Source organism: Notolepis coatsorum, assembly GCF_963971535.1.
Source record: "Notolepis coatsorum genome assembly, chromosome: 3".
Lineage (NCBI taxonomy): Eukaryota > Metazoa > Chordata > Actinopteri > Aulopiformes > Paralepididae > Notolepis > Notolepis coatsorum.
The window spans coordinates 17,900,196-17,924,966 of record NC_140167.1 but is presented as its reverse complement, the minus strand read 5'-3'; the positions used below and the strand labels follow the sequence as shown (position 1 = coordinate 17,924,966).

Here is a 24,771-nt window from a genome sequence, read left to right as displayed (position 1 = left end):
GTGTGTGTGTGTGTGCGTGTGTGTGTGTGGGGAGTGACTGCATGCATGTGTGTGTATGTGTTTGTGTGTGTGTGGGAGTGACTGCATGTGTGTGTGTGTGTGTGCGTGTGTGTGTGTGTGTGTGTGTGTGTGTGTGTGTGTGTGTGTGTGTGTGTGTCTGTCTGTCTGTCTGTGTTTGTGAGTGAGTGTGTGTCTATATGCTTGTGCTTGTGTATACATGCATGCGTGGGTATGTGTGTGTGTGTGTGTGTGTGTGTGTGTTTGTGTGTGTGTGTGCGTGTGTGTTTGTTTGTGTGTGCATAATGTGTGTGAGTTTGAGTGTGTGTATGAGTTCAAGCATTTGTGTGTGTGTGTGTGTGTGTGTGTGTATTTATGCATGAGCCTGTGTGTGTGTGTGTGTGTGTGTGCGCGCGTGCGTGCGTGCGTGTGTGTGCGTGCATGCGTGTGGTGTGTGTGCGTTGCGTGCATGCGTGTGCGTGTGTGTGTGCGTGCGTGTGTGTGTGTGTGTGCGTGCGTGTGTGCGTGTGTATGAGTAAGTTCAAGTGTAAGTTTGTGTACACACCAGCATGTAACATGATAATACCTAATGTGTGTAAATGCTTGTTTCTAAATGTTTCCTGTGCAAACTATGCAGGTTAGCCAAACATAGATCTGATAGGTGGCGTCGACGTGCCTCCGAAATAGACTGCAGGTGAAAGGGACAGATTGTGCATCTGGTGAAAGGGCCCACTGTCTCTGGGGCCGGAATAAATACAGTCTTCAGCTCACAACCAAACAGCCCACCTAAACCCATACCGTTAACCCAATGGACACTGACATGTTTGTGTACCTGTGTGTGTGTGTGTGTGTGTGTGTGTGTGCGTGCGCCGTGTGTGTGTGTGTGTGTGCGTGCGTGCGTGTGTGTCCCACACAGACATCCTCAACGACACAAACTCAATCTGTATGGCCGCAGCTGTGGCCAAAAAAAACATCCTCGTTGGATAGGGCACACCATACGTATGCCTGGCCACCACCTGCCCCGCCAAGTCCTCTATGGCCAACTGAGAGGAGCAAAGCGGGCTGCTGGAGGCCAAAAGAGACGCTTTAAGGACGACACCAGGGACCTCCTAAAGTGTGCAAACATCACGCAGCTTGAAACTCTGGCACTCGACAGATCAGCCTGGCAAGTCACTTGTGCCACTGCAGTTTCCCAAATACACCAAACGAACCAAGACCGAAGATCTGAGAGGCGCACGCAACGACACCAGCGGGCGGCTGGCAGGCATCCCCCAGGTATCTGGCTTCCCTTGCGCCATCTGTGGACGGGTGTGCGGCTCAAGGATCGGACTCAACGCCCACGATAAGTGGCACCACCCTAAGGAGACACACTCAGTCCCTAAGGAGACACAATCAGTCCCTAAGGAGACACACTCAGTCCCTAAGGAGACACAATCAGTCCCTGAGGTGAACACACTCAGTCCATATCCATCTAGTGTCCATGTGCCGTCCTTCATGATCGCTTTATCCTGATGAGCAGCTCTACAGCGGTGGTGGAAATGAATCATGTATTTTTACTCAATGTAATGATGTACTTTACTTGAGTATTTCCATTTTAGGCAACTTTGCACTTTTACCCCACTCCATTTCAAATAAAATATCGTACTTTTTTTTTTTTACTCTGTTACATTTATCTGAACCCATTACTTACTGGTTACTTTGAAGAAGAAAAATATGTTGTATACAAAATGAAGACTATATGTACTTCCAAATTTGAAGCCTGCCAACTTCAAGAGGACATAATAAGAGACACATGACTTTAACATGATCTTTAGATGTCAACGGACCGAGGACTGAATACTCCTACTGGAATATACAAGCTCGTCATACAGAGGGTACAAAATGGTAAATGGCTGCATTTATATAACAGCTTTTATCCAAAGCGCTTTACAATTTGTTCCTCACATTTTACCCGTTCACTCACACATTCAGCACACCGACGGCGGAGGCGACCATGCGAGGTGCCGACCTGCTCATCGGGAGCAATTAGGGGTTAAGTGTCTTGCTCAAGGACAACATGCTGCCCGGGAGGAGCGGGAATCGAACCTGGAACCTAGGGATCACCTGTCGCCCCCAATCGCCCAGGTATACTTTTACTTGTGATATTTAGGTACATTCAATATCAAACACTTTTTTACTTTTACTTAAGTAGAATCTTGAATGGAGGATTTTTTACCAGAGTACTAACTATATCTTGGTATTTGTTATTTTTACTTATAGGGTAAATTAACTGTGTACTTCTTCCACCACAGCTCCGTACAGTAGGGCTGGGAATCACCAGAGGCCCCCGCGATTCCATGTGATTAGTGTGATTATTAAAGTTATACCATTACACTCTATAAACGAGTCTCGATTGCTAATCTAATATAATAAAGTTTGAAAACGTCGTTCCTCTGGAAGCCTACAATTTAGTTACAGTAATACGATTCAACGCCTCAGAAGAATTTTCATTACTGTCAAATATCATTTGAATCCCATAACTGCCTATGCTGTAGTAGTAGATGATGGGAGGAGAAGAGTGGAGTGAAACCAAACCAGTGATCACAAGTCATTCTTGTACGTTCTCTGATTGGAGTAGAACTCTCACTGGAACGGGATTAAACTATTACCCACTTAGGGTCGCTGGGGACCTTATGAAACCCCAAGGACCTCCGGAATATAACAGCAGAGCAGAAACGTAGCACTCTCTCACTCTCACTCTCTCAACAACCCCCTCATCAATACAGTTAAAATGAAAGCTCTCTCTCTCCTTCTCCCTCCCTCTCCTTCTCTCTCTCGCCTTCCCTCACTCTCTCTCCCTCCCTCTCCTCTCTCCCCCCTTCCCTCCCTCTCTCTCTCTCGCTCGCTCCCTCCCTCTCCTTCTCTCTCCCCCCCTCTCTCTCACCCCCTCTCTCTCACCCCCCCTCTCTCACCCCCCCCCCCCCTCTCTCTCACCCCCCCTCTCTCACCCCCCCCCCCCCTCTCTCTCTGGCTCCCTCCTACTGTGCTCTTATTTCCTCTGTATTTCAGCCATACAAAAACTCCTGGGGCAAAGTCCCATTAAAGTTTTAAGATATCCTTTGAGCTCTGTTTTCTTCCAACCTCATGTCATACACATACATGTGTGTGCGCACACATATACACACAAACACATGTGCACATGCGCGCGCGCACACACACACACACACACACATATGCACACACGCACACACACCCACACACACAATGTGATATGACAGCCCTCTTGATGTCTGTGTCAAGATAATAATGAAGACCAATAACTACAGTCACAGAAAGGCTTCCATACTGTATGTAGGCTTGACACACTACGTTTCAGTACAGTCAGTGAAAGGCTTCCATACTGTATGTAGGCTTGACACACTACATGTTTCAGTACAGTCAGAGAAAGGCTTCCATACTGTATGTAGGCTTGACACACTACATGTTTCAGTACAGTCAGAGAAAGGCTTCCATACTGTATGTAGGCTTGACACACTACGTTTCAGTACAGTCAGAGAAAGGCTTCCATACTGTATGTAGGCTTGACACACTACATGTTTCAGTACAGTCAGAGAAAGGCTTCCATACTGTATGTAGGCTTGACACACTACATGTTTCAGTACAGTCAGAGAAAGGCTTCCATACTCTATGTAGGCTTGACACACTACATGTTTCAGTACAGTCAGAGAAAGGCTTCCATACTGTATGTAGGCTTGACACACTACATGTTTCAGTAGTCAGAGAAAGGCTTCCATACTGTATGTAGGCTTGACACACTACATGTTTCAGTACAGTCAGAGAAAGGCTTCCATACTGTATGTAGGCTTGACACACTACATGTTTCAGTACAGTCAGAGAAAGGCTTCCATACTGTATGTAGGCTTGACACACTACATGTTTCAGTACAGTCAGAGAAAGGCTTCCATACTGTATGTAGGCTTGACACACTACATGTTTCAGTACAGTCAGAGAAAGGCTTCCATACTGTATGTAGGCTTGACACACTACATGTTTCAGTACAGTCAGAGAAAGGCTTCCATACTGTATGTAGGCTTGACACACTACATTTCACTACAGTCACAGAAAGGCTTCCATACTGTATGTAGGCTTGACACACTACGTTTCAGTACAGTCAGTGAAAGGCTTCCATACTGTATGTAGGCTTGACACACTACATGTTTCAGTACAGTCAGAGAAAGGCTTCCATACTGTATGTAGGCTTGACACACTACGTTTCAGTAGTCAGAGAAAGGCTTCCATACTGTATGTAGGCTTGACACACTACATGTTTCAGTACAGTCAGAGAAAGGCTTCCATACTGTATGTAGGCTTGACACACTACATGTTTCAGTACAGTCAGAGAAAGGCTTCCATACTGTATGTAGGCTTGACACACTACATGTTTCAGTACAGTCAGAGAAAGGCTTCCATACTGTATGTAGGCTTGACACACTACATGTTTCAGTACAGTCAGAGAAAGGCTTCCATACTCTATGTAGGCTTGACACACTACATGTTTCAGTAGTCAGAGAAAGGCTTCCATACTGTATGTAGGCTTGACACACTACATGTTTCAGTACAGTCAGAGAAAGGCTTCCATACTGTATGTAGGCTTGACACACTACATGTTTCAGTACAGTCAGAGAAAGGCTTCCATACTCTATGTATAGGCTTGCCACACTACGTTTCAGTACAGTCAGAGAAAGGCTTCCAACAGGCTGTTTTTATGCATGATTTGTCAGTCAAAGCAATAAGGCATCAATGGTTATCCATGAATTCAAACCATCTCCACACACACACACAAAACGAAAGCCTGTTCTGTTTTCCTCACGCTCAGCGTTGCACATACACATACAGTACATACATCTCACTTTTTCATAGGTTCTTTTGGCGACACGGGATGGACCCATGGATTACTGTCATAGCCAACCCCGATATTATATAATTATAGTCAGACAGAGCGACTCCTGGGGTTCCACAATTACCCTGTGGCCTGGAGCTCAGCGGAAAAGCTGCTTTGGAGGAAAACCAGCCTGTCTATCAGATATTGAGAAGAAGGGGGGAAAGCGTTGCCACATAATGTGTCGATAATGAGCGGAGGACCATCACGGTGGCTCTCAGAGGAACCCTCTCTCTCTCTGCCTTATTAGACGGTTCCTAATCCTAAGTAAGACGTCATGTCAGTGGAGAAGCTCTTAACACAGGCACAGACCTCCGCCTTGAAGGAAAGACGGTCTTTGTAACCACGTTTGTTCCCGTTCTCTGGTTCACGGCTGCTCTAAGGAGTGTGTTCGTGGATCTGTTCAGGAGGAACATCAGGAATTATTATTATTTTATGTTCCACTTCCTCTCACTATAAGTTACTTGGTTAGTTTGCAATAATTCCCTTAAAGTGATCAATAATAACACAGATGCTTCTGTAAATCGTCTTACTTCTATTCTAGTGACGGGCGGCCAACTTAAGACCTACAGTGATTTTACCACAGCTTCTGGGTTAGACTGCATTTTACACAGCATGTGCAGTGGCATTTAGGGCGGTGTTTGGCTCCATCTTGTGGCGGAAACATGTATTGCTGGATTGGGTCCGTTGAAAACTCCCAACAGTAAGATGCCACCATCTTGTGGCGAATGTTATTTTTTACATTTACATTTTGTCATTTAGCTGACGCTTTTATCCAAAGCGACTTACAAGTTTTGTAGACAAGTCAGTAGGAAGGGTACAACTCTATCAGCTGAGTAACAATGTTCATCAAAGTGTTAAGATGTGAGTGCTATAGTATTGAGAGAGATATTTGTAAATGTACTGTTCAAAAAGCTAAGAAAAGGATAAAAAGGTGGTGTATTTCTATTGGGGTTAACTTGTGGAAGTACAATGCTGATACAGTTAAGAATGAGTAATTCGCTTTTGGTTTTTAAGAAAATGGTTAATTGTAAAGCTATTTTTGAAAACTACAAAGGTCAATACTACAAAGGTCAATACAACTACAAAGGTAAACAAGACGAAAGTCTTTCTCTGGTCTGCATCCCCTTAACAATTGTATGTATTGAGCTGTACTGTAGGCTACTGTACCCATTCTGCAATCTGTTAATAAACTTTTCAATCAATCAATCATAATATTGTTTTTTGCTATTTTCTTTTAGAATACTGTTTTGGAGTCTTAATTTTGTTAAGAATATAGGACAGGCATGTATAAGCATTATGCTTCAGTCTGTACCTTTTCAGTCACTGTAAAATCAAATATTGTTAAATGATTGTGCATATTGTATTGTGTGAGATGATGACTGAATAAACTACTACTACTAGTGTATGTTAGTATATAATATACTAACATACACTCAACACTATAGCACTCAAGTCATTAGGAAGAGTGCATGACCGTAAGAGGGTTCTTTTTTTATTTCAGATATTGATTGAAGAAGTGTGTCTTCAGTCGACGGCGAAAGATTGGTCTGGTTTCGGCGGTCCTAATTGTGGTGGGAAGTTCGTTCCACCATTGTGGGGCACTGAGATAAGATGAGTTATTCCTTTATTGATCCCCTTGGGGGGAATTCGGGCGTCATAGCAGCTTGGGGGGAGGGGGGGGGGGGGGGGGGACAGGTATGGGCAGGGTAATAGTAGAAAGACATAAATATAGGCAATAAAATTGTATCTGAATTTTTTTTTAATAAGCAGTGAAAACAATATAATTAACTCTGAATATAAGAATAATGAGAAAGTAAAAGTGTAATCAAAGGTGCTGTTGGAGCCATTCTATTGTGTTCTTAGTGTATCTATCATTTATTTACATTTTGTTTCTGCACCTCTGTAGTCATCTACCCCACCTAGTATCCAAAGGCTGGTAGTGCATGTTGAGAGTGGGGGGCGGGCACTTTTGGAATCTCAGGTGGCTTAATGAGCAGGAAGAGAAGGCCTAGGCATGGTAAAAATGTTTGGTGAAGGTGCCAGGTTATACATTTTTCTTTAAACCACATCAGTGTGAGAATTCAGTTATTTTTGAGTATTGGAATCTTTGTATATGTATAAAATGTATAACCTGGCACCTCCACCAAAATGTTTTACCATGCCTAGGCCTTCTCTTTGAATGAGGGTCTGTATGCCCTATCAGTTGTATTATACGTTACAATAAATATAGGCAATAATGAATTAGAGACAGAGACAGTCGCATTTCTCTCCTCTCCCCAGGCTCCTCAAGGCCGTTCCTACCGCCGCCTCTACTGCTCCATGAAGCCCGACGCTGCTATGCTCTGTGCTTCGTGCCGGTTGCCGGACTATACTCAAATCAACTCTAAATGGATCTAATCAGTGGATTGCATATTTTCATCAAGAAGCAGAATAAGGCTAACCCTCTCTGCCTCTTGGGACATCATAATCGGGCTACCAACTTGAAGACGTGGTCATTTTTGGATTATCGAAGCTTTTGGACTGCAATAAGAAGATTTTGGATCTGTTTACCGCGCACAGGACCTACCAAAATGAACTGATTAAGACACTTGGACACTTGGACTAATGCATTCAGTCATTTGGACGGAGTTGTTAAAACTCACTCCACTCAAATCAATAGAGTTATATTTCACTCTACTCAAATCAAATTTAAAGTGACGTGGCGGGGAGAAATGTTGCCAGTCAGTCCAGCCAAAAGAAATTTGTGGACCAAGGTCGAACCAGGGAGCTGCTGGAGTCGAAGGCCCTCTGGGAGATACTGTAAGAGTGGCAAGCGCCCCCCCCACCCCCAATCCCTATACCCAATCCCCCCTCCCGCGTGTACGCCTGGCGCCTATCCCACGTGATGGTGACGGCAGCCGAATAGTACGCGTGCTGGAGGGGGGGAGCCTAAGACTGTCTCATCACCAAAGTCCTATCCCCCAGCTAACGGCATTGTAGTTAGTGTCATAAATCCCCGCCCCTCCCGTTGCTGCAACTGTGGTTTCTGGACAATCTCTCCTCCCTCCCTCCCACCTGGCGCAACGACACCCCGGTGTTGCTGCAGCCAACAATAGCATATGGTGTCTCAGGCATTCTGTAGTCGACATGTGTCAACAAATGTACATACCTGTTTGAATTTATGTTGTGCCGTTGTTACTGTAAAAATGTAATGATTGTAATATTGTGATATGATGTTGTTAGAGACGATGAGCTGTATGTGTATGTCACTGGAATTTCCCCAAGGGGATCAATAAAGTACCTATCCTATCCTATCCTATATTATACTGTGAGTAAAGTAAAGTATACAGTATACACATGGTACCCTAACTGGCGCGATATACGTCATTACGTAATACGTTTTATACAACGGCATGCAAATTTCTCGATTCTGATTGGCTGAAACAGTCCATTTACACGTATGTATCTGTCACAATCCACGCTACTGGTCCCAGGACCCGCCCACAACCGAATCACATCACTCCGCCGTGCGGATTTTTCGGAAAAACAAGATGGCGGACAATAATCTTTAACAAATGGATATGTTGATAGCGTCATAACAACTAAATATAAAGCGATTCTGTCACGGCGAATGTCTTAGTCCTTTAAACAATGTTGGATGATGTAATTGATGGGTCATGAGTAATTGTAGAACAAAAAAAAAATCGCGGATTGATTGATTGATTATTTGCAATTAAAAAAAAAATTCTTCCTTCCCCCTGACTGCAGAGCTCACTCTCACATTGTCTGGCACACCCACCCACCCACACACACACACACACACACACACACACACACACACACACACACACACACACACACACACACACACATACACATACACATACACATTCACACACACACACACACACACACACACACACACACACACACACACACTCCTGTCTGCAACGGCGGAGAAGAGTCAGACTGAGAGAGAGCTGGGTGTTGCTTAAGTGAGCATGGCCTATTGAATTGATTGATTGGTTGATTGCTAATTTTATTACTGTACGCCTGGTTTCCAACTGGTTAAGTTTAGGCCCTCTAAAGTAGGTTTAAAAAAATTAATAAAAAAATAGGGCGAAGAAAACTTTTTTTTTCCTATAGGGCAAAGAAAACGTTTTAATTTGTTTTACCTACTTTCTATAGAAGCATCTAAGAATGAAGTTCTATAGAAAGTAGGTCTGCATACCCTTAACAATTGTGTGTATTGAGCCATACTGTATTGTACCCATTCTGCATCTGGTAATAAAATGTTCAATCAATCATTCCAATAACACACAGTTGGATGTGTTAGTTTGTTGGATCCGTTGGATGCACTTCCGAGCTGCTTCCACATGGAGGCAACTTGTCTTTTTTGTTGTTGTGGGAACTACTTTTTCTGGCGGATGGTTTTTTCAATAAATCTTCGATTAATGTGTGTTTATTGTATAGCAATAAGGTTGGATGAATGTGGCAGTTGTATAAAAGCATTACACCACTTGCAGTCGTGATTTGTGAACAATAAACCATGCCTAGGGGTCTAACGACCACCCCTAGGCATGGTTTATTGTTCACAAACCACTCCTGCGCGTGATGTAATGCTTAAGTAGTCCATGCAGGTTTGGTGGTAACTAATTCCCTACAGAATGAAGTAGAAATTCAGAAAGATCCTCCCATGTCTGTGGTTTTTCCAACAGTAGTAGAGCAGCTCTAGGTGGCAGTAGGGCTCCGCAAGTACGGTGTCCACAAAGCGCCTGCGCCGTGGTACAAATACATGGGTTCTTTTCCCACGGGGCTCCCTAAAACCCAGGTGTCTCGTGTGCAGACCCACCCAGTCTCGAGCCTCACCTCATTGGACCTCGCGCCCCCGCAGCGCGCGATGCAACACATCAGAAGATGTTTGGTTCTCTTGGTGAATCCCCTCTTCACATAGGTGGGGATCATCCCTAAAGCCCCGCATCCTGCGCTGATATCTCTTCATGGGAAACGTGCCCGCAGAGCTCACTTAGCATTGACAACACAAACCTTAAGCCCTTAGATGTCATACTGTATCACTCTGCTCTTTCAAGTTCAAGTTTTGTTTTATTTGTCACATGTAAGGTACGTGTACTGTACATTACAGTGAAAGCTTGGTTCTGTATGAGCCTCCTGAGATTGTGCTTCATACAGTAAAAAAAGAGTAAAAAGAATAAAGACCAAACACTATGGAACCAAACTGCACATGTCAAGTCACCTTTTTCATGCATGAGAAAGACAGATATTGTGTAAAACATGTTTACAGAATCAATCATGTGGTTGTGTGGAACAGGATTTGCAGGAGTGCTAGTGGCGCAATGGATAACGCGTCTGTCTACGGATCAGAATATTCTAGGTTTGACTCCTGGCTAGCTCGATGTAGGCTTCACTTGTCCACACCCACAAGTTGTTCATTTGGGAGTTGGTTGAAGCAAAGGTTCAAACAGTAAAGTCTGAACAAGCTTATTTATGAACTGCAAATGACAAGTCAGCTTTTCCATGCATGAGAAAGATAGCAATTGTGTAAAACATGTTATAGAATCAATCATGTGGTTGTGTGGAAGTGGAAGGGTAATTTGCAGGATGGCAAGTGGTGCAATGGATAACGCATTTGACTACGGATCAGAAGATTCTAGGTTCGACTCCTGGCTACAGTAGCTCAATGTAGTCTTTAGTTGTCATCACAAGTGGTTCAATTGGGAGTAGGTTGAAGCAAAGTGGCAAACAGTAAAGTCTGAACAAACTAAAGTACAAAATGCAAACAATGCAAAAACAAGGTAGAGATGTAGTTCAAATTGTTTTGTAATAAATAGATGAAATATGGTGTAGGCCTAGTGTTAAAAAGTGTTTATGTTGAAGGTGAGTGTTTAAAGTGAGAGTGTGCATGTGGACATCCACATGCACACTCTCACTTTAAACACTCACCAATGAATGTGTGCAATGAATGTAGAATGGATGGGTTAGTGTTGCTAGAGTCATTGAGCATCCTGATGGCCGGGCCCAAGAGTTCAAAACATTGAATCCCTATTGATTGATTGATTTATTGATTGATTGAACATTTTAATGAACAGATTGCAGAATGGGTACAGTACAGTACAGTACAGTACGGCTCAATACACACAATTGTTAAGGGGATGCAGACCAGAGAAAGACTTTCATCTTGTTTACATCAGGGACCCCCATTTTCAATTCATAATGAGTTGAAATTAATGAATACAAATCTGATCCAATCAGATAGGGATTACAAGTTTTGAACTCCTGGGATCGAAGCTCCTTTTGAGTCTCTCTGTACTGGCCATGAGACTCCGGTAGCGCTTGCCTGACCGCAGCAGTGCAAAGTTGGTGTTTGGGTGGCTAGAGTCTTTGACTATTCTCTGTAGATGTATGAGTGTTGATACCTATATACAGTATCCATCATTGTACTCTATGAATGTGTGCTGGCCCTCTCTCTCTCTGTGTGGAATATCAACATTGGTATATGTTGTTACAAAACGCTGCTTAACAAATTTCCAATTTACATAACTTCACTATTAGACCTCGATGTAGAAGCCTATCAAACCCCCTCTCAGGACTGGATTGTCAATTCAGAACTTGTAAAGACTGCTTTTAGATTTTGTGCTCTGGACTCGTGGAATAACCTACAATGTACTTTAAATATTGATTCCCTGATATAATTGAATATGAAATATGCGTATAAATGTTTAGATTTATTTTAGGTTTTTAGGTTAAAACTATTGAATTGTTTTAACCTACGTTGATATCTGTGCACTGACGTATGGACAGTTTAGGAGCATGATCGCAAACCTCCGTGCGTCAGTATGTCATTGTTTTGAATTGATTTTAACAGATTATCTGTGTTTTGTTTGTATTTTATTGTTCTTATTGTGTTTTTATATTGTAGCCTAACATTGTTTTCTGTATGTTTCACTGTGTATGTTATTGCTTAACGTAACCTCTGGCTGCATTACGAATGAGGGGCCTCACGTGCATTCCTAAATAAAGGTTGAATAATGAATACAAAACAAATGTCTGTGTCCTTTTTTATTTTTTGAACAAATGTTTTTTTATTTTTATTCTTGACATTACACACAAACATTAACAGTATAAATCCACTATAAATCACAGGACTATTATCGATATAATACTAACAATAATGGCAGCCCAGTTTTTAAATCAAAATAGATGTAGATTAAAAATATACACAAATTAATTACAATACAATACATATACTATGCTCTTGCTCGCCAGTATTTCACAAGTATTCTGTTGCTATTCCATTGCTAGGGGAACACCCAGGCCCTGTTTATTTCCTGTCAGCAACAGGAAATAAAAAGGGGAGCTTATTTATGTTGTCAAGTTAGAAAAGGTCTGTTGGCTGATTCTAATGTAAAGCTGCACTATGGAAGACTGGCTGCCTGTGGCCGTGAGAGATAACTGCACCTTTAAACACAGCGGCTCCCTGTGGCCATGAGAGGTGATTGCACCTTTAAACACATTGGCTCCCTGTGGCCGTGAGAGGTGACTGCACCTTTAAACACAGCGGCTCCCTGTGGCCATGAGAGGTGACTGCACCTTTAAACACAGCGGCTCGCTGTGGCCGTGAGAGGTGACTGCACCGTGTTTAAACACAGCGGCTCCCTGTGGCCATGAGAGGTGACTGGACTGTGTTTAAACACAGCGGCTCCCTGTGGCCGTGAGAGGTGACTGCACCTTTAAACACAGCGGCTCCCTTTGGCCGTGAGAGGTGACTGCACCGTGTTTAAACACAGCGGCTCCCTATGGCCATGAGAGGTGACTGGACTGTGTTTAAACACAGCGGCTCCCTGTGGCCGTGAGAGGTGACTGCACCTTTAAACACAGCGGCTCCCTTTGGCCGTGAGAGGTGACTGCACTGTGTTTAAACACAGCGGCTCCCTGTGGCCATGAGAGGTGACTGCACCTTTAAACACAGCGGATGAGAGAAAACAGTCTCACACACAAAACATTAAATTTTCTTCATGCAAGATAACATTGGGCACTTGAAATGAAACCGTAGCCTTTCACAGGGGGCATTTTAGAATCGAGGCTTTTATTTTAATTTTTTTATAATTGTTTTGCATTTTTACAGCTTTATTGGTCACGCAGGACCGACAGAGGAGAGGGCGAACGGGAGGAGAGGTGGGGAAGACATGCAACAAATAACAACGGGAGCTGGGATCGAACCCGGGTCGGCCGCATAGGTGCGCGAGGCACCAGGGCGCGTGTAGCTTTATGCCAAGCAAGCAGTGCAAAAATTTACCGTAGTGGCATGCAGTAATGCGCCTTTCATTTTCCGCCGCCCAGCGCCCAGGTCGCGCGGAAATAGGCTGTCTATTGCCATTCTCTTTGACAAACTCTAACCTTAACCAGCTCCTTAACAACGCCTAAACTTAACCGTTCTAACCTTAACCAACTCCGAAACCATGCCTAACCTTAACCATAGAAATTATATTGCCATTCTCTTTGACAAACTCTAACCTTAACCAGCTCCTTAACAGCGCCTAAACTTAACCGTTCTAACCTTAACCAACTCCGAAACAATGCCTAACCTTAACCTTAACCTTAACCATGCCTAACCTTAACCGGCGAAATAACCTTAACCGGCGAAATAATACATGTTAAAAAAAAATCACGTTAAAAAATATTTTCGATGGGATTCGAACTCGCCAGCAAACAAGCCATAGGATCCACAGCCATGTGTCCTTGCCAATTGAGCTATTGGTAGATACTGAATAAGGGGCGGTGACTTATATATATTGAGCTCCGCTCAAGGCGGGATCTCATGCGCATGCGCGGGCACCTCGCGCGAGCACGCCGGCGCACGCACGCACCTGAGCGAGCACGCCGCCGCCGGTGCACGCACGGTAGCATTTGTCTGAAAAGAAGGGCGCTTTACCGCACTAGCGTGCGGTGACGAATGCGGAAGCATTTTTGCACTGCTTGCTTGGCATTAACGTACAGGCCACCAGGGCGCCCCGGCGACAGTGGCTTTTAAAGGGGGACATTTTAGAATCAAAGGCGACAGTGGATCAGGAGGTAGAGCAGTCGTCTGGTAATCGTAAGGTTCCCAGCATGTTGGAGTGTCCTTGAGCAAGACCCCCTAACTGCTCCCAATGAGCAGGTTGGCACCTTGCATGGTCGCCTCTTCCGTCGGTGTGTAAGTGAATGGGTGAATGTGAGGCATAAGTTGTAAAGCGCTTTGGATAAAAGTGTATATAAATGCAGTCCATTTACAGATTTCATGGCACTCGCTGTGCTCGGCCAGAAGAGCTCATATGGGCAATTTCACCATGTTTCATCCATCGCCGGTTTCCTCTTGTTCAGCCCACCTCGGCTCAACTAAGTTTTTAATTTTTATTTATTTATTTATTTTGTATCCACCTTTTCTCCTCCTTTTTCAATTTTTCTCCCATCCCAATTTAGCCGTGCCAATTCTCCCCTCCCCTGTCTTGATCGTTGCTCGCATGTGCCCCCCACTGGCTGGTTGTAGGGAGGATAGAAGCCCATCACATGTCCCCTCCGATACATGTGGAGGCAGCTAGTCACATCTTTTCACTTGCCAGCGCGGACTTTCATTGGCGAGGAGTAACGTGTAGGAGGCTCACACTGCCCCCGCCATTTTCTTGTCTTTTGCTGTGCAGGCGCCCCCAACCGACCTGTAGGAGTCGCTGTTCACAACAATTAATCGCAAATTAATCGCATATTTTTTATCTGTTCTAAATCTACCTTAAAAGGATATCTTTCAAGTTTTAATACTCTTATCAACATGAGAGTCAACAAATGCTTGCTTTATGCAGCCATTTAACACAAAAGGATGACCCTCATGCATTGCAAATTTGCACAAATGAACTCAATAGAAAATAATCATTTAAAGGTCCCATGCATTGCTATTCCTTGCACTATTTGGGCAACTTTACACAATTCCTGTGAGTCTATGGAACACATCTGTACATTTTTTATTTAATTTTTTTAAATGCATTGTTTTTTATTTCTAATGAAGTACTCAAAAGCATAATTTTTCTACCTCAGGATTTCAGGCTGTTATTGGATGGGCTCCGCCCATAAGCGCTTTGAGTGACAGTCACCCACACAGTCTGCGAGTGGCATACAGAGAGAGAATGAGGGGGATACTAATTAATTTTGCAGCAGGGGGACATAATCCCACGGGACAATGCATTGGTAACTTGTTTCAAATGACAATATACCCCTGTGATTATTATTGCACGGATCGGAATATGGGCGTGCGCGTGGGAGCATGCACAAAGATATTTTGACAGTGATTATGCGAGTGCTCCCGACTGCGGGGGAGAAGAACCACACCAGCCCCGCGTGCACACACATTTACACACACTCCTGCGCGCGGCCCCTCTCTCTCTCTCTCTCTCTCTCTATCTCTCCCTCTCTCTCGCTCGTTCTCTGCTGTCTGTCGGCTGTTTGAGGAAGTAATTCCACTCGCTCTGTTCCGCACTTGCGAATTGTTGATTGTGGGCGGTGACTACAACCACAGAGCCAATCAGATAACAATCAGCTCAATCAGCTCCTTGCTACGTCGCATTGCGAATCAAATCAGAATTACCTAATTCACTGGGGGAGGAGATTGTCTTAACTGAATTAGAGGAATCCTCCAATATGGTAATTAGAGACACAGACAGTGGCGAATCCTTATGGAAGCCAACGGATGCCAGGCCTCCCTATTAAAATATGAATTAATATCAAATATGAAATATGAAAAAAAAATATATATATATAATTTTTTTTTAATATAGTTTACATTCTTTTTCATCTGTGCATCTGTGTTATAATTTTTTTTTTTTTTTTAATGTCTCCCTCTTCTCCTTCTCACTCCCTCTAACACACTGTCAGACTCACTGTGCTCACTGCAGCTATAGAGGAGAGGAGGCAGGGGGTAGGTCTCTTTCTCCAGCCTCAACCATGTGATTCATGTATGTAGAGTCCAAAACCGATCCTAGCCAATCAGATTCGAGCTGACTGCCACACCTTAAAAGTTTAAAACGGGGCTGTGAGCAGAATCATGAGTGTGGCATTCCCTCTGCACACCTCCCCTCTTCACTCTGAACATTGTATTAACCCGTGACTGCTCCCATGGGCCGAATATTGCCCCGATCCTCGCGAGATTAAATTCACGGGATACCTCTCGGCGTGCCGAAGCTTTTCCTAAATCACTTCCATCATCGAAAACGAGGGGAAAAGGTCAGCTTGCGACCCTGAAAATGTTGCATGATTTTAAAAACGCTGTATTAAGTGAGCCTATTATGGGATCCACGCGAGCTTTCTATCGTGGAAACATCTGGGCGTCCCGCAACTTTTACTCATTCACATGTAGCCCCGGAAATGCTTAGAAAAGGAAAACCGAAAGCGTGGAATAAACTCGCCGAAACGGAAAAGTGTCCCACGGGCGCGCCGTGATTCCGATCCGCGTGAAAATATTCACGGCCATAGAGGAGACTGTGGGACACCTTTTTGCAACCGAATATGTGTCTCGAATTTGCTCCCACGCGGCGCGCAAAATCGTGCAAGGAAAAATCTGACCAAAAATGAACCAATGCTCCAGCAGTATTAATGACCCTGATGTAAACAAGACAAACGTCTTTCTCTGGTCTGCATCCCCTTATACAATTGTGCGTATTGAGCCGTACTGTATTGTACCCATTCTGCAATCTGTTAAATAAATAAAAAGAAAGTTTGACTGGCCGCCGATCCATACTGTAGTGTACAAGACTGCTTGACTTAAAAAAAAATAATAAAAAAAAAAAAAAATTAATAAAAATATTTAATAATAAAAAAAAAAAAAAAAAAATTGGCTTCCCCTGTTATTTTACCCACGCGACGCCACTGGACACAGACCCATTGATACTAACCCCTATTGCTATAAAATAATGCTAAACACTGGAAAAATCCATTTATAATGCATGGGACCTTTAAAACAATGAATAAAGTGTGCATGAAATAATATAGGGTAAACAAGAATACCCTGAAGACTCTGGCAGGAGCACTCATTCAAAGGTACTACGACTATGCTTGCACCTCATGGTACCAAAGCACCTCAAAGGCGCTAAAAACAAAATTACAAACATCTCAAAACAAACTGGTCAGACTACTGCTTGACCTTACTCCTAGAACCCACCTCACCCCTGCCCACTTTGACAACCTAGGATGGCTTAGAGTAGACAACAGAGTACAGCAACTTGCAATGGGCCTGGTCTACAAGATACACTACACGACCAAGGTACCCATGTACATGTCAAAATACTTCCCAAAGGTCAGTGAATACCACGATCACAACACCAGAGGGAGCTCCACAAATCATGTTAAACCCAGATTCGGCTCAAACAAGGGACTAAACACGTTTCGCAATTATGCCACATCAATGTGGAACGCCCTACCCAAAGCTGTAAAGGAATGTGAATCACTACCCACTTTCAAAAACACTCTCAAAAAACACCTACGGGAGACTGCAATTCTAAACTGGCCCCTGTAAATGTCCTAACACAACCCCCCCAATGTACAGTAAATGACCAAGTATGGTCTTGTCAATATTCCAATGTACAGTTTTGCTTGTTCAGTTGTACAGTTTTGCTTGTTCAGTCCCCCACCCACTCCTCCTACCCAATAGATGTAGCAGTACTGTCTATCTGTATGTCATGTATGTCATATATGTTATGATGAATTGAAAATGGGGGACCCTGATGTAAACAAGACGAAAGTCTTTCTCTGGTCTGCATCCGCTTAACAATTGTGTGTATTGAGCTGTACTGTACTGTACCCATTCTGCAATCTGTTAATACAATTTTCAATCAATCAATCAATCAAAATGTTAGGAACTTGTTACATTCACCCACACAAGGGCTGAGGACTCACAAATAAAATTGAATCAAATATCACATTAACTTTGACAGCCTTAATATATATAACTAAATGGCGCAAGGCGGAGTCTCCAGCGTAGTTCACCGGCGGCCATCTTGCCACAGGCAGCACGCCCACTCATAACATGAATGTCTATGGTGCATGTACTATTGAAATAACCATAGCTTGCTCAATCTTCAACCGATTTACAAACGGTTTGGTTTATTACACGCTATGATTCAGGATGCTTGGACATTAAATCATTTTCATACGAAAGTCCATTATGCATGATGATAATGATGATATGATAACTACATCTCTGACGTTTATAACAAACCAAACCGTTTGAAAATCGGTTGATAATTGAGCAAGCTATGGTTATTTCAATAGTACATGCACCATAGACATTCATGTTATGAGTGGGCATGCTGCCTGTGGCAAGATGGCCGCCATGTGGCAAGGTGGGTCTCCATTGGCCAGCAGCGCGGGTGGAATCCTCTAGACTTTATATATGTTTATGGTTGGATGGGGTGCGTGACGTGGTACATGGTTCTGGTGAGCAAGCGGACAGAGACCTGCACCACATGGCAGTGCTTGGTCTAATTTGGTGTTTGTCTAATTTAATTTAATTTAATTTTATAGAATTATTCATCGAATAAAATGATAGAATTGACTCTAGTCATATACTGTATAGCGTATGTATATATATAAATGTATTTATTATTACCGTACACATCTGTCTGTACATACCTGCATACTATATTCCTTTTTACTGTTCATATCTGTAGATAGCTATACTATATCTATATCTGTAAATATCCCTTACCCACTCTTACTAGTTACGCTGCTGGCCAGTATGACTAATAATATAGTGTCTTTATACATTTATCACTGTACATATTAATACTACATTACATTTAGTCATTTAGCTGACGCTTTTATCCAAAGCGACTTACAAGTTCTGTACGACAAGTCATCAGGAAGGGCACAACTCTATCAGCTGAGTAACAATGTTCATCAAAGTGTTGAGTGCTACAGTGTAGGTTAGTATAGACAAGTGCATGACAGTAAGGTTAGTTAGGGTTATCTTTTTATTTTATTTTATTTTTATCATTTCAGATAATGGTTGAAGAAGTGTGTCTTTAGTCGATTGCGAAAGACATGCATGCTAGGTAATAGCCCTGCTATTACAGACAGACAGACAGACAGACAGACAGACAGACAGACAGACAGACAGACAGACAGACAGACAGACAGACAGACAGACAGACAGACAGACAGACAGACAGACAGACAGACAGACAGAGACAGACAGACAGACAGACAGACAGACAGACAGACAGACAGACAGACAGACAGACAGACAGACAGACAGACAGACAGACAGACAGACAGACAAACAGACAGACAAACAGACAGATAGACTGACAGACAGACTGACAGACAGACTGACAGACAGACAGACAGAAAGACCGACCCCGACCGACCGACCGAGAAATAGTCACAAGAGGAAAAGTACAGCCACACAACACAATTTCATAGTACTGTTATTGCTGGTTATTGCCAGCACCAAAGCATGCTTTTTTTTTGCAACCAAATAGGCTACAGGGTTTCCCAGGCTATTCTGGAGACAGTTCACTTAGTCATGAAGTTGTCACATTTGGCTGTAGGCCTATGGAAAGACAATCTGGTCCCAACTAGACTATACTGTAGCTTGAAAGGCTAAAATGAAGATGGTTTATCCACGCAAAATAAACACCCGCTGTAGGCCAAACCAATTAGACCTGAGAAGTCAAAGTATAAAAACACTAACCACAAAGACACGCCACAATAGAAACAAAGGATTAGGCAAAACTATCAAAAAAAACCACAATAAAAATCGCACAAAATAAACATCTGTTCGTTACACATACTACCAACAAAAGATTAACATGTATGCTTCTGTCAACATTCAGACCCTTAACAGGTGTGCTTTAGACGTCATGTGAATTAGCTGCTCACTGAGATGATGCAGCAGCCAATGAACGGCTGTAAATGTCAGCATTGTTAGATATCGAAAGACTGCAATTAACTGGGATCACGAGAGAGAAGGCTGTTTCTTTAGCTTCCTTCTTGTTTTCAGACGGCCTCCCTCCTGAAACAATTAGCCCCAAGTGTGTGTGCGTGTGTGTGTGTGCGTGTGTGTGTGCGTGTGCGTGTGTGTGTGTGCGCGCACGTGCGTGATACGGACATATAGGTGTGTGTGTGTGTGTGTGCGTGAGTGCGTGCGTGCGTGCGTGCATGTGTGTGTGTGTGTGTGTGTGTGTGTGTGTGTGTGTGTGTGTGTGCGCGTGAGTATGTCTGTCATGGGGGTGTTTTCTTCATTTAGTGATCCTGGATCCTATAGGCTAATTGGCCTGCAGGTAGGGCTATACTATCAGAATAATTGAAAACATGATAATAATGATAATAATAATTTTGGTACAGCAATTATGCCTAATTATGTCGAATACAATTCTATATTTTGCATAATAATCATCTACATCTAATGTGTAATTATTTACTTTCCAAAACTTTCCAAAAGGCAAACTAATAATAAAAAATACAAAATTATATGCCATCATGGGAAAATCTATTTAACTTTAGTAGCCTAATAAAAACCTTCACAACAATAAATAAATACAAATATACATATACATATGACATTACGAGTTCCCATTATCACATAATTTACAAATACTTGCCATTGTGTATTTATTTTATTAACCACATTAGCCTTACAATGTAGCGCTATAGCAAGTTGACATCGATTGTATTTTATTAGTATTATCAGCATGTGTGCGTTATTGAATTGTGCCAGAATAGGCTATAGATAGACCATAATACTGTACAGTACAGCGCCTAGGCCTCGGTGTCGTTTTAGGGGCTTTTCTGCGGGGCTCCACGGCTGGCTGAGGTAGAGTATGACCCCGCCCCCCTCTCAGATACCGCCCGTCTATTGGCTGTTGGTAGTCATCAACCAGCCTGGATGTGGCTGCTGTCAAAGGACTTATTATAAAATTAAAACTCCTACAAACTCTATCTTCTCTTGACACTTGTTGCTGCTCGCCTTTGTACCGTTAAGCCGGGGGGAGAGAGACCCGCACCTGAAAAACGGCACCGGTTTTTTTTTTCTCTCTTTTTTTTTTTTTTGATAATAATAAAGGATTTCCCGTGGGGAGAAGAGTATGAACTCCATTGATCCGCAGCAGTCACACCACAACACCAGCTCCCCGACCGTCGCTCCTCTCCTCCAGCCCAAGCAGAGCAGCGCGCAGCAGGACGAGATGTCCGTCTACTGCGACAACCTGAGCAGCATGTACCACCAGCAGCAGAGTCACCTGCAGGGCCACCAGCGGCCCCCCGGCCCCGGCGGGTACGGCCTCGGGGTGGATCATTACACCTCCACTCCGAACCCCTACCTCTGGCTCAACGGCCCCGGCGGCGTGAACTCCTCCTCGACCTCCTCCTACCTGCACGGGAACAACACGGCGTCTTTCATTCCGCCCCACTCGTACCACGGATCGCAGGCGCGCCAGTTCCTCTCGAATTCACCCGGGTTCGCGGGACCGGATCTGGGGTGGCTCTCGATCGCCAGCCAGGAGGAGCTGCTGAAGCTGGTGCGGCCGCCCTACTCGTACTCGGCGCTGATCGCCATGGCCATCCAGAATGCCCACGAGAAGAAGCTGACCCTGAGCCAGATATACCAATACGTCGCCGATAACTTTCCGTTTTATAAGAAGAGCAAGGCTGGCTGGCAGAACTCTATCCGGCACAACCTGTCACTCAACGACTGCTTCAAGAAGGTACCCAGGGATGAAGATGACCCAGGTGTGTTCATCGTTGACATAAAAAAAAATATTAATATATTATCAGTTACTGAATGACATTTCGATTTAGTTTTGCTGAATATTCACTTGCATTTTTAGCTTGCTGATTACTAAGATGTTGTCACAATAAATTTTACTCAAACTGAGTACACAAACTGAGTCAAATTTGACCCAGTTTGAGTAAAATGTACTCAGTTTGAGTAAAATGTACTCTGTGCGAAATGTACTGTAGTGAGACTGAATTATAGGCCTGTGAGTATGGAGTAAACAGTGATCAATAATAGAAAAGTACCCTATAGTGTAGAGGAGGATGTTACCGAGATAGTATTTATGGCGATTATTTATTAGACTGTAATGAAGATTGGAGTGTAACATCAGAAATGCTCCAGGAATTCTGTTTTTGAAATAGTCCATTGGTGCCAAAAAGATGACGGCATGGAGCAAAACATGACAAAAATAATCACCTGTAGGATTAGAATGTAATGTAGAATTAGCTCAGAGTCAGATGATGTAGAATGAGGATTAGCCTGTCAACGTGTTGTTGAAATTGTCTTCCTGACACGTCGTGTTGAAAATTCCCATTTGAGCTACATAGAAAATGTATTGGAAAAGTTATTTCTGACACCAATAAAATAACACCCGAAATGTAAAATGTTTAGGTTAATTCTGAAAAGAGTGTATAGTGGGCCCTTTTATCAACTGCCATGCACTATAGGAAACCTATGCTAAAATGGTACTCAAACCGATGTTTACCCAAACCAACAGAAATGCAATACACGTTTCCGGTAACATACATTTCACGTTTTGGTCACAGGAAAAGGAAACTACTGGACTCTGGATCCCAACTGCGAGAAGATGTTCGACAACGGCAACTTCCGGAGGAAAAGGAAACGGCGTTCTGACCCCAGCGGCGGCGCGGCGACGCCGGGTTCCACGAAGGCGGAGGACGGCAGCAGGGGGAGCGCGGCGGCCGGGGGGGCCCCCCTCAAGCCCTCCGACAGCCCCCAGACCCTGGGGCCGTCCTCGCCGGAGATGGAGGCGATGAGCGAGAACCACAAGAGCCCGTCGTCTCCGCCCGGACTCGCCTCGGCCTCCTGCTTCAATAACTTCTTCAGCAGCATGTCGGGCCTGGGCTCGTCGGCCGCGCCGGGCAGGCAGGCGCCCCTGGGACTCGTGAACGAGCTGTCGAACAGGAACATTACGGCCCTCAGCCCCTACCACCACCACCCCCCCGGCCCGGCCCAGGAGACGGGGGTCGCGGAACACGGGGGGGACGGCCTGCATTTCAACCGTGGAGTGTATTACAACACGTTCAGCGGCGGGCAGGGCGGACAGTTCAACAGTCACTTCTACAACAGCTTCAGCGTCAACAGCTTGATATACCCCAGGGAGGGGCCAGACCTTTAGGGGGGAATGTAGGGAGACTCGTACGTGGCTCTCTTCTTATTATCGGTACTATGCATCACAAATATACATGAATGCCGGCGGTACAGCCCTCACTGCGTGCTAGTGATACGACACACTGTGCTCTGCAATCTGACCCGAGCAAGAACAAAAACAACAACACAGTGTTCGAAAACCTTTTTATTTATTTTTTCAATGTTTGAGCTACTTGAGGCGTACACACTTGGTTTGAATTGCCACCCACTTGAACTGTCTCAAGAGTGCAAACAGCGCATCGCCAGACAAAACAAACATGGAACGCTCCTCATGTTTCGGTGTTTTTAAAACGACTGTTTTGCCACGTAGATACTACTGTATTCATACCGGTTATCCATGGGGAATTGATCGCTATTTGTTACGAAAAACATCGGAACTATTTCAAGGATGTTATTTTAGTCATTTCACCAAATAACACGAATAAGCATTTCTTCTGTGCGGCCCAGTTATTACGTCTTATTTGAAAGGATACTGAAATGTATGATTAATTATTTTAACAAAAAGATTTGCCAATGTTGCCTTCGTCATATACCGACTTTACCTCAAATGACATCATAAGATGAAATTACCCCTTTGCCAGGGTTGTAAATCACAATAATTCCCAAACGTTCAATTGATACAATCACAATAAATAATGGGGCTGGCCTTATTTTTTGTGTCTAGATCCTATAGCCCGGGAAGGACATTTTATACATTTATTTTGAATTTGTAAGTTGTGGGAATGGATGAGGTGAGGGTTACGTTAGGAATAACTTTTTAGGTGAAAAGTACGAGGAGTTGCCACTTTTAAACTTGCCAAAAAGTGATGATTCCTATTCAAATGTCCTCTCTAGACATGGCATCTAGACATGACCTTATTTTTATACACTGGTATTCTATAGGGGCATTTTGACTGAAACCACAGTGGCTCATATATGCATGTAAATACATTTGGACATCGTATATGTGTATTTTTGTAAATTATAAAGATAGTTTGTAACTATTTATGCTATTTATGCTAATAGGCATTTTTTTTTTTTTACTGGTTTCTGAATATAGTTTGATTAAAGCAGAACAGTGTCATGGTGAATGATATTAGATTACCAAATGTGCCGTAAACAGTATCACTAAAGCCGGACATCGTAAATATATAAATACATTTAATAAAAAAAACTAAAAAACAACAACATTATATTATATCATGGATTCTCTCAGGATTCAATGCTACAGTCATTGAATGGATTTTGTATCTATTATTGTTTTGTTTATCTTTATACATACAACATAATACAGTACAGACGGTTTCAACTGTGACTATCAATAAACAGCATGTGGTCTCTACTGTATTGTCAATCCTCATCCTTTCTCAAAAGAGCGTGTGTTTACGGACAGCTTAACTATGATTTTAAACACCGGCAGAGATAGAATTGAATCTGTTCTTCATTTAAAATGTATCTGATCCGCTTAAACATCAACGTCCTTGCCAAATAACCAAGGGAAGAATTGCCCGTCCAGATATAAAGCCTACGTTCAAGTGGGGAATTCCAATCTGTTTTTCTAACCTTTCATCCCGTGCAAACTCTAGAATGCCCAGAGACAGGTGGTGAATATTATTTTCATATTATAATATCATCTTACGTTTATGTGATTGATTATATTGGCTGGTATCTGAGTAATAACATGATAATG

At 43.3% G+C, this 24,771-nt stretch overlaps 2 protein-coding genes across 2 annotated transcripts in view; one reads left to right on the top strand and one right to left on the bottom strand.

Moving 5' to 3' along the window:
- The window catches only part of fgfr3 (fibroblast growth factor receptor 3), a gene marked incomplete at its 5' end in the record, with an annotated part of 35,831 nt that extends 21,875 nt beyond the window's left edge, over positions 1 to 13,956 (bottom strand). Inside the window, one exon of the mRNA XM_084310266.1 lies at positions 13,911 to 13,956. Coding sequence (XP_084166392.1) covers positions 13,911 to 13,956 — 46 coding nt within the window. The remainder of the gene's footprint in view (positions 1 to 13,910) is intronic.
- A 7,065-nt stretch (positions 13,957 to 21,021) lies between these two features.
- Positions 21,022 to 24,558, top strand: foxi2 (forkhead box I2; the record flags this gene model as incomplete). The annotated part of the gene is made up of 2 exons (XM_084311009.1): positions 21,022 to 21,664; positions 22,478 to 24,558. The coding sequence occupies 2 exons, from the start codon at positions 21,022 to 21,024 to the stop codon at positions 23,068 to 23,070; spliced, it is 1,236 nt and encodes a 411-aa protein (XP_084167135.1). The 3' UTR covers positions 23,071 to 24,558.
- Between the last annotated feature and the right edge of the window lie 213 nt (positions 24,559 to 24,771).